Source organism: Sinocyclocheilus rhinocerous, unplaced genomic scaffold (genome assembly GCF_001515625.1).
Source record: "Sinocyclocheilus rhinocerous isolate Xijiao unplaced genomic scaffold, SAMN03320098_v1.1 scaffold7907, whole genome shotgun sequence".
NCBI classification, from domain to species: domain Eukaryota; kingdom Metazoa; phylum Chordata; class Actinopteri; order Cypriniformes; family Cyprinidae; genus Sinocyclocheilus; species Sinocyclocheilus rhinocerous.
Genome location: NW_015663009.1, coordinates 4,631 through 15,247, shown reverse-complemented (window position 1 = coordinate 15,247; position 10,617 = coordinate 4,631). Strand labels below are relative to the sequence as shown.

At 45.1% G+C, this 10,617-nt stretch overlaps 1 protein-coding gene across 1 annotated transcript in view; it reads right to left on the bottom strand.

The window, feature by feature from the left end:
* gtf3c1 (general transcription factor IIIC subunit 1) overlaps nt 1-10,071 on the bottom strand; it is a gene marked incomplete at its 3' end in the record, with an annotated part of 21,496 nt that extends 11,425 nt beyond the window's left edge. The window contains exons 1-15 of the mRNA XM_016539018.1: nt 9,765-10,071; nt 9,055-9,252; nt 7,381-7,557; nt 7,054-7,197; nt 5,644-5,740; nt 5,382-5,505; nt 5,120-5,296; nt 3,545-3,660; nt 2,312-2,594; nt 2,094-2,236; nt 1,717-1,820; nt 1,488-1,641; nt 1,184-1,287; nt 687-832; nt 442-606 (exon numbers count right to left, since the gene is read on the bottom strand). Coding sequence (XP_016394504.1) covers nt 442-606; nt 687-832; nt 1,184-1,287; nt 1,488-1,641; nt 1,717-1,820; nt 2,094-2,236; nt 2,312-2,594; nt 3,545-3,660; nt 5,120-5,296; nt 5,382-5,505; nt 5,644-5,740; nt 7,054-7,197; nt 7,381-7,557; nt 9,055-9,252; nt 9,765-10,003 — 2,371 coding nt within the window. The remainder of the gene's footprint in view (nt 1-441; nt 607-686; nt 833-1,183; nt 1,288-1,487; nt 1,642-1,716; nt 1,821-2,093; nt 2,237-2,311; nt 2,595-3,544; nt 3,661-5,119; nt 5,297-5,381; nt 5,506-5,643; nt 5,741-7,053; nt 7,198-7,380; nt 7,558-9,054; nt 9,253-9,764) is intronic.
* Nucleotides 10,072-10,617: the final 546 nt, after the last annotated feature.

The following is a 10,617-nucleotide window of genomic DNA, read 5'->3' as shown; positions in this document are numbered from 1 at the left end:
CACACACACAGACACACACACAGACAGACAGACAGACAGACAGAGACAGAGAGAGACACACACACAGACACTCACACACAAAGACACACACTCACACACAGACACACACACAACACACACACACACACACACACACACACACACACAGACAGACAGAGACACACAGTGTAAGGATCCTTGCTGTCTATGGGAGGGTCAGAGAGCTCTCAGAGTTCATCAAAAATATCTTAATTTGTGTTCTGAAGATGAATGAAGGTATTATGGGTTTGGAACAACATGAGGGTGAGTAATTGATGACAGAATTTTCATTTTTGGGTGAACTATCCCTTCAAAACAAGAGATGCATGGATAATGGTTTTATCATTGCACCGCAGCACCTCTGAATCGAGTGGAATCGTGAGGTGCCTAGAGATCGCCAGCCCTCCCCTGACCCACACTCACCCCTGAACTGTCCTTCAGTCACACAGGGGTCCTCCTCTGGCGGCGGAGCGTCCGGAGCACAGCGGCGCAGCGGCTGGCCGTGGATCAGGTACCACAGGAAGGAGTGCACCATGCGCAGACGGGGCATCTTGGGCAGGAAGCCCATGGAGCGGCCGAGTCCTGGAACTGACACAGAACACAGCTGGAGTTACGGAGCGATGGACGAGAGTGTAGTTTAGTCTGCGGCGGTCAGCTCAGCTCCGTACCCAGCACCGGCTTGAAGGACTTCAGCGTTTTGACGCCCATCTGCTCGGACACTTTCTTCAGGCCGCTGCTCTGAGACGCTCGCGACGCTTTACTCTCCTTCCCCTCCGGAGCGCTGGGCTTCGGCTTCTCCGGCTGAGGCTCAGCGCTGACCAGAAACACAGCGAGCACTCAGTCAGTTAATGCTCCTGAAGAGTCTCTCCTGCTCAGCAAGGCTGCTTAATTTCATCAAAAATACTGTAAAATTTCTGAAACATTATTACAATTTAAAACAGCTGTTTTCTGTGTGAATATCTGTTAAACTGTAATTTATTTCTGTGATGCGCAGCTGTATTTTCAGCATCATTACTCCAGTCTTCAGTGTCACATGATCTTCAGAAATCATTCTAATATGCTGTCACTTTTGATCAATTTAATGCATCCTAGATGAATAAAGGTATTAATCTACATTAAGTGGTGTATGTGAGAGTGGGGGATTGTGGGTAATGCTGTCTCTCACCGGGCGGCCGAGGCAGAGCTGGACATGCGCAGGCGGATCTGCTCTATAGCACTTTTGAGCAGCGGGTCATCAGGCGTCACAGACGGGTGAACCACGAACTCCACCTGAGCGTTCATAACACACACGTGTGTATCAGTGCTGTGTGTGCTGTGTGTGTGTGTGTGTGTGAGTGAGTGTGTGTGTGTGAGTGTGTGTGTGTGTGAGTATGATGTCTTGTGTATGTGTGTGTGATGTCTTGTGTGTGTGTATATGTGGTGTGTGTGTGTGTGTGTGTGTGTGTGTATGTGTGTGTGTGTGCGAGCACCTTCTTCTGCACTCCGTCCTGTATGACGATGGTCCTGTAGAGTTTGAGAAGCCCCTCTCGAGACAGCGAGCGGATCAGCCTCACCACGCTCTTCTTACACACTTTGGTGCTGATGCCGTCCTTCTTCTCCTCCTCCGTCAGCAGCTTCTGCAGCCTGACACACACACACACACACGTCTGTTCATCTGCCGTGTCCCCAGCGGTGAGAGCACGCGAGCGAGATTCTTACGTGTAAAAGCCCTCGATGATCTTGCTGCAGCGCACCGCCTCGATGATCATGTTCTTGCGTTTCAGCAGGCGATACGTCTCGTGAACCTCCGCCTTCTTCCACTTCTGCTGAGAAACACACCGTCAGTCTCGCGGAAACAACAAACCTGCTCAGCAAAACTCACACACACACGAGTTATCATCACTATCACTAACATCATCATTATCAAGGTTATGGTTATTGTTAACATTACAGTTATCACAATAGTTATTATTCACATTATAGTTATAGTTATTGTTATAGTTTCTGTTATTGTTACAGTCACTGTCAGTTATCATCTATCTTTATTAACATTATTGTTAACATTACAATCATCGTTAGCGTTCTCACAGACTCACACTGACCTCCGTCAGCACCTCCACAATCACCGGCTGCGTATCCTCCGGCTGCTGTGATTGGCTGGCGCTCGTGCTGGGGGCGGAGTCAGCAGCCTCAGCCTTCTGAGAGGCTTTAGCCCCACCCACTCGCGCCGAGGACTTCTCTGAAGGACACAAGCACGGATCAAAACCAACATCACATCCGTTAAAACGCACACGAGCCGTGATTGGTCACTCACTTTTGGGGGGCGTGGCCTGTTTGCTGAAGCTGAGTTTGGGCTGTTTGAGCTGCTTGGGTATGTGTGTTTTCTGCGGCGCTTTCTTCACTTGCTGCTCAGGGGCCCCGGCGGGGGGCCCCGGCTCCGCTCGGCTCTGGGGCTCGGGTTCGGAGAGGTGTGTGACGCGCAGGTGCTGGCTGCGCTGCCGCTCTTTAGTGAACTGCTGGTTGAGCTGACTCTGCTCCACAAACAGCTTGCTGATGTACTTGGTGGTTCTCTGCCGGCCCTCGTCCTCCATGAAGCCCTGAGATACACGCACACACACACACACACACACACACACACACACACACAGAGACACGCACACACACACACACACACACACACACAAAAACACACACACACACACACACAAAAACACACACAAACACTTTTACTTTCACTTACAAATTAGTGGCAATTTAACGTAAAGCAATTTTTTGTTTTCAGTTCATTTATGTTTTCCGTCTTTTCCTCGCTTTCCTTCGCTTTTAAATAGCTTGCAAAAATGGCATGCGCATTTTCTTTTCACTTTCAAATTAGCGGCAATTCGGCGTAAAAGCGATTGTTCGTTTTTAGTTTGTTTGTGTTTTCCCTCTTTCCCTTGCTTTTAAATAGCTTAAAGCACAGTGCGAATTTTACTTTCACTTTCAAAATAGCGGCGAAGCGAAGCAACAACAAAATACAACGTCCAACTCACTTAACCTACATATAAAATCATAGAACTTTAACACAACAAATAAAAATGTCCAATATAAAATCACAAATATCTTACACAAAGTTTAAAGAGGTACAAAACTGAAAATAAGTAAACACTGTGGAAAATAATAAATAAGAAATGTAGAACGCGTATTAGCAAAACAAGTAAGAAAGCTTGGAGGCATACACGGCATACACCTTGATGTCAAATAAAATAAATAAAGTACACAAAGTTTAAATAAAGTAAAAATCAAACACTGAGGAACCAATTAAATAAGAAACGGATGTCTAAAAAAACTTCCAAAATCACTATAGATGAACGGCAAAAGTCAACAGGTTTTCCAAAATATTGGCAAACAGGTGCTTTTGCATTTGGTTTCTAAACTAACTCATCTGCTATGGTCTTGTCTGTCTCAGCTCCCTCTTCTTGTCCGTCAGCTGGACTCGCTCTCCTCACTAGTGATAAATGCCTGCTTCACGCTGTGGGGAAGTGTGTGAGATCCGCGCGTCTGTTACCTTGATCATGCCGATTCGCTCCAGTAATCTGCAGATCATGCGTCCCTCCAGCTTCCCGAGGTTGAGTCGTCCTCGCAGCGCCGACTGAGAGATCCCTCTGGTCCCGGTCGACACCACTGCAGCAGCCAATCACAGCGCACACATCACACAAAGACACGCCCACTGGTGTCACCGTAGAGCTAGAACCATCTCTCAAACTCTAGAGAACTATAACGATAGCGACAAAACCGCAGCCTGCGCTTACAATAAACACATGGTGGTCCATGGTGTGCACGCTAATACAGTTTCCATTAGCAGTAAAGTCATTACTATAGTTATCATCACGGTTAACAATAATGATAATGGTAACTCTAACAACGCCTATAACGATAACTATAATGTTCATGATATCGATCTTTCATTAACATAGTTATTAGAGTTAATGCTACAATTAAAGTTATCATTATAGTTATTATTAAAGTTCTTGTTACATTTATAATTATAGTTTTCATTATCACTATAACTTAAATTTGTTAATAATATAGTTATCATTATAGATGTTATTGTTAACCGTTATAGTTAACATCATTATAGTCATAAGTATTATCATTAACATGACAGTTATCGTTATAGGTATTATCACTAACATAGTTACTGTTATAGTTATTGTTATAGTTATTGTTAACATTGTTATAGTTATAGGTATTATAGTTAACATTATAGTTATTGTTACAGTTATCACTACTGTTAACATCGGTTACACTTTATTTTAAGGTGTCCTTGTTACAGTGTAATTATATTAGGGCTGTCACGATTCGTCGATTTTATTCGACTATTCGATTTTTACAAATCCTCGACTTCATTTTGCTCGCGTCTTTTGCTTATAATTTTTATATTAGTAGACTAGAACACGTGGACATGTTGCCATTCTTACACTATAATACTGAACTCTGATTTCAGTGATTTGGACTATGAGATGGACACTTGCTGCTTGCATTTTATGTTACACTTTACTTTTGCTTTAAAAAAAGGATTTCATAGAAATTTGGATTTCATTTGGTTTAATAAAATATTCGTAAGTAAAATTGTTGATTTTTTTGTTCGGGAAATTAATCGTTTAGATTCATCGATAAATTAGTCGATAGATTAATCGAAATAAAAATAGTCGTTAGTGGCAGCCTTTTAATTATACAATTAAATACTGAGTAATATTAATTAACTACATGTACTTACTATATGGTTAGGGTCCGGATTAGGGTTTGGTTTAGAGTTACTTGCATGTAATTATGCATAATTTATTGTTATTATAATAGTAAGTACATGTAACTTGTAACAAGGACAACTAAAAATAAAGTGTTACCACAAAAACTTTTTTGGATGCGATTAATCGCGATTAATCAGTTGACAGAACTACATTATAGTTTTCATTAGCTGTCGTTATAGGTATCATTATCTTTATGGTTATCATCATCATTATTATTATAGTTATCGTTAAGGTTATAGCCGTCATTATACTGATCGTTATAGTTATTATCGTTATGGCCTGAAGGCTGCAGTATGCAGCGAGAGAAGCGTGAGTAGCGAGCGATGTCTGACCGATGTCGTAGGCCTGCGTGAGCATGTCTCGCTCGATGATGCGCGGCTCGCTGAGGACGCTCCTCCTGGCGCACACATCTCCGTCTTCATCGTTGTTCTCCTCGTCCTCCTCCTCCTCCACCTCCTTCTGTCCGTACGGTTTCAGCAGCTTCAGACAGCGCACGAACACGTCAGTGCCTAACAACCAATCACACGAGCCCATCAGCTCACAGCGCTGCGCCTGCTCCAATCAGACGAGCTAGACTGCGGTGCGACCTCTGACCTCGAAGCGTTTTGAAGGGGCCTCCGCCGGGGTCGAGCTCCTTCAGAGGAATCCTCACCACGCTCACCATCTTAGCAGCCATCATGTACTGATACACGCGCTTAAAGGTGCGCTCGCTCACACGCTACACACAACAACATGCAACATTACCACATCATCACCATCATCGTCTCATTACCGCTGCAGACATCATCACTGTTAACATTATAGTTATCTGTAAATATGACAGTAACTATAAGATTAAGGATAATACGGTGGTCACCAGCTGCTCCCGGATCTTCATCATGATGCCGGTCTTGTCAGGCAGCTCAGAGAGGAAGTTAGACGTGGACTCCATCAGGATATCATACTTACTCCTCCTGACACACACACACACAGCCGGTCAGTGAGCCGCATCACATCAGCGTAGCATGCGTGTGCGTGTGTGTGTGTGCGCGTGTGAGAGAGTGAGTGTGTGTGTGCGCATGTGAGAGAATGAGTGTGTGTGCGCGCGTGTGAGAGAGTGAGTGTGTGTGCGCGCGTGTGAGAGAGTGAGTGTGAGAGTGAGTGTGTGTGCGCGCGTGTGAGAGAGTGAGTGTGCGCGTGTGAGAGAGTGAGTGTGTGTGCGCGTGTGAGAGAGAGTGAGTGTGTGTGAGAGAGAGAGAGTGAGTGTGTGTGAGAGAGAGAGAGTGAGTGTGTGTGAGAGAGAGAGAGTGAGTGTGTGTGAGAGAGAGAGAGTGAGTGTGTGTGAGAGAGAGAGAGTGAGTGTGTGTGAGAGAGAGAGAGTGAGTGTGTGTGAGAGAGAGAGAGTGAGTGTGTGTGAGAGAGAGAGAGTGAGTGTGTGTGAGAGAGAGAGAGTGAGTGTGTGTGAGAGAGAGAGAGTGAGTGTGTGTGAGAGAGAGAGAGTGAGTGTGTGTGAGAGAGAGAGAGTGAGTGTGTGTGAGAGAGAGAGAGTGAGTGTGTGTGAGAGAGAGAGAGTGAGTGTGTGTGAGAGAGAGAGAGTGAGTGTGTGTGAGAGAGAGAGAGTGAGTGTGTGTGAGAGAGAGAGAGTGAGTGTGTGTGAGAGAGAGAGAGTGAGTGTGTGTGAGAGAGAGAGAGTGAGTGTGTGTGAGAGAGAGAGAGTGAGTGTGTGTGAGAGAGAGAGAGTGAGTGTGTGTGAGAGAGAGAGAGTGAGTGTGTGTGAGAGAGAGAGAGTGAGTGTGTGTGAGAGAGAGAGAGTGAGTGTGTGTGAGAGAGAGAGAGTGAGTGTGTGTGAGAGAGAGAGAGTGAGTGTGTGTGAGAGAGAGAGAGTGAGTGTGTGTGAGAGAGAGAGAGTGAGTGTGTGTGAGAGAGAGAGAGTGAGTGTGTGTGAGAGAGAGAGAGTGAGTGTGTGTGAGAGAGAGAGAGTGAGTGTGTGTGAGAGAGAGAGAGTGAGTGTGTGTGAGAGAGAGAGAGTGAGTGTGTGTGAGAGAGAGAGAGTGAGTGTGTGTGAGAGAGAGAGAGTGAGTGTGTGTGAGAGAGAGAGAGTGAGTGTGTGTGAGAGAGAGAGAGTGAGTGTGTGTGAGAGAGAGAGAGTGAGTGTGTGTGAGAGAGAGAGAGTGAGTGTGTGTGAGAGAGAGAGAGTGTGAGTGTGTGTGAGAGAGTGTGTGTGTGTGAGAGTGTGTGAGTGTGTGTGTGTGTGTGTGCGTGTGTGCGTGCGTGAGTGTGTGTTCACCTGTCTACGTGGAAGCGCTTGAGCAGCAGCAGCAGGGAGTGTTGTTGTGCTCCAGACGGCAGGCGAGCCACGTGTGACTGCAGCGTGATCAGCCCATTCCTGTCCAGAGTCCTCCTCAGGTAATGCATCTTCCCCGCATCCATTCTGACCAATCACACAATGGGTCGAGTTAGGGGATAGAAAAAATCATTAACCTGATAGAAAACCACTGAAAGTCTATGCAATGTCCTCAATAAGATAGCAAAACAAACATGTGTGTGTGTCACCTGAAGATGCGTGAGTGAGTGTGTGTGTATAGTGTGAGTGAGAGTGTGTATAGTGTGTCACCTGAAGATGCGAGTGTGCAGGTCTCTCTGCAGCTCCCCCTGCCAGCGAGCGCGGCCCAGTCTCTCCAGGATGCAGTAGCACGGGTCGGGCAGCTTGAGCTCGGGGTCTCCCTCGGCTCCGATCAGAGCTCTATAGCGCCGCTCCTGAGACGCCACCAGCACCAGCCGCTCGCCCCACCTGCAGGACACAGAGACGACAGCGCAGGGGGCTGCGATCATATCGTCTGACATTATATTGTAATGCTTGTTTTAACGATGTGTGATTTGATTGACATTGTTGAGTATTTCGCAAAAACCGTTCAAAACAGCCCTACAGAGTGCACACATTACGTCAAGTCCAGACTAGTGCGCATTTAGAGCGTGTTCTGTCACTGCATGATTCAGTCTAACACATTCAGAATGATCACAAAATTCAAGACATGGGGGCAGAAAATGTATATATTTATTCCACTTCATATAGTTAATCAATTACACATGAAGAGTGCTGTTTTTATCTCCAAAAATTACCATAATTACAAATGTGATATAGATTTTTTACAACATTTCAATAAACAAAAAGTTAAATAAGAGACTTACGTTTTAGACGCCATATTGCCTGTTTTTGCTGTACAGCTACAGCGCCGTTTTGCGTCTCTGAGCAACATAACGCTGTTTTGTTTCTGAATGAATCAAGCGTTTAAATGATTCGGTTCAATTGCAATGACTCACTTGTTAACAGTGACTTGCTGCCACCTATTGGCGGTTTTAATTTCACATTTAAAGTATCTTTTATTATTCAAATAATTTCAAATATCAGTATTTAACTTTTTATGTTTAAAATATCAAAACATTATTTATGCATGTGTAACTGCAGGTTAAATGCATTCATGTCCTGCACTAAACAGTGTGTAAACCAGGGTTCCTCAATAGGCGGCCCGCGGCCACATCCGGCCCGTGAGAGAAAAAAGTCCGGCCCGCGCTAGTTTCAAATAATGTGGCATGAAAATTCAAACGCAGCATCAGAAAGCTACATTAACTTACATCGTTTCTACACCGGACGCGAGCGGTGCAATAAAATACAAGAACTGGTTATAATCAGTGATGCTGTCTTGCGGCGCGACACGACAAATCCCCGACAGTAAACCGCTGACTCCTTCTGTTTATAACGTACTGACACAACGTTCAAATGATCTGCAATGCTTTGTCCAGTGTAGATACGACGTGACCGCAAAAACATGCCGAGTGTGTAGAAAAGAAAAGTGGACACGAAAAATAGATGATTCAGATGTGAATGGACTGAACAGTTTTGAGTGAGTGATATCTTTGTTATAATATAATATATATATAATAAAACTAATTGAGGAACCCTGGTGTAAATGCATCTAAACGCCTCTTCAGATGCAGCTTCTGTGTTTCCTCTGCATTACAAAGATACATTTTACTGATACTGATTTAATTTGCTCGGTAACAGCCCAAATGTCTTATTCTAATTGACTGATCAAATGTAAGAATTTGGTAAAAAGGTAAAAATGCCCATAAAATGTAAAAATCAGTTTATACTTATTGGGAAAGATGAATTTCTCTCAGTGTGAGCAGACCACCGCACAGAATGTCACACACTTCAGGAGTCAGCACACACGGTGTGATGGGTCTGATGTGATGTGCTGTGTGAGTATGGCTCAGCCCTGGCTCTCACCGGCTCTGCACCTGCTCCAGAGTCAGCTCAGCGCTCCGGGTCTGCTCGCTCACATCCACACGCTCTCTGAAGAGCAGACAGGAGCCCTGGACCCCGGCCGCACCCGTCACCACGCTCACCGGGTACACCTCCAGCGGCTCGGCCTCTCGCAGCTCTCGCAGCTCCTGGATCCCCGTGTCCCGGTCCACCTCCACAAACCTCCACACACAACAACATACACTTAACAACTTCTAAAAACATCTATTGTATTTACAGCTCCTGGATCCCCGTGTCCCGGTCCACCTCCACAAACCTCCACACACACAACAACATACACTTAACAACTTCTAAAAACATCTATTGTATTTCATATTTTTTATTTTTTTTGTAAATAATATTAATTAATAATATGATGATGTTTACAGTAATTACAACTTAATTTACATCATAATTGTGTTGCTATTTACTATTTTTGGGGGTCAATATGACCTGCGAACAACATAATTATTAATAATACTAATTATATTAATGCTAGATGGTACACACAATTGTTCTTCATCTTCAAAACAGCTCTGAACTAGGAAATGTGCTTAGTTTCTATTTCAGACATCTGTTTACTTCAGCACTACAGCTGCAGAACTTCTCCTCAGTATTTACAGTGTTACTGCAGCGATCACTCGGTGTGTACTGTAGGTGATGGTCAGAGTGTGTACTGCAGTAAAGAGCGGTACCGGTCGTGTAGAGTCACGGCTCTCCGGTTCTCCGGCAGCAGGTAGAAGCGGATCTCCGCGGTTCGGATCAAGCAGCTCCAGATGAACTGCTGACTGAGCGGGTCCAGATTCAGACCGAACTCGGGCTGTCGACTCCGCAGCCGCAGCCAGAGGGTCTGAATGCTGATGCCGTCCAAACCCTCCAGCGCCACCTCGTCCAGAACCGCGTCCAGCGGGTCCATCATCATCATCATCATCATTACTGTCGCCGAACTCAGCGCGCTGCGCCGCCGCTTCCGCTGCTGTGAGTGAGCGCCGGAGCACTGCCGCCTGCCGAGCGCCGCCGGTACTGCAGCACTTCACACACACACCGCCGCTGTCTGTTATTAACAATCAACATCACGTGACGAGCGATCATCAGGAACAGAACACTCCACTGACTTCAGGAAGAAAACTGACGGTGTTTCGCTACTGCTTCTGTTACTACTTACAATTAACTTTATCATGTATTTTGCATTATTAAAAAAAAATTCTCAATACGCTTTACAAAAAAAAAAAAAAACCAGTTCAAATTATAAAATAAAATATAAACACATCAAAACATTGTAATTTATAATTATTGAGATACCAGTTTTTGTTCCGGCAGCATGCGCAGGATCACACGCGACTTCCTCTTCTTCGTCTGATAGAGGTCTGACAGAATGTGATGGACTAGCTGCTCTGGGTCTGAGAGAGAGAGAGAGAGAGTGAGACAGAGAGAGACAGAGAGAGAGAGTGAGAGAGAGAGAGAGGGAGGTTATGATCTGAATCTGAGGTGTTCTGTTGGAGCTCATGATCTGATTCTCTCACCGACTCCATGAGTGCGAATGAACAC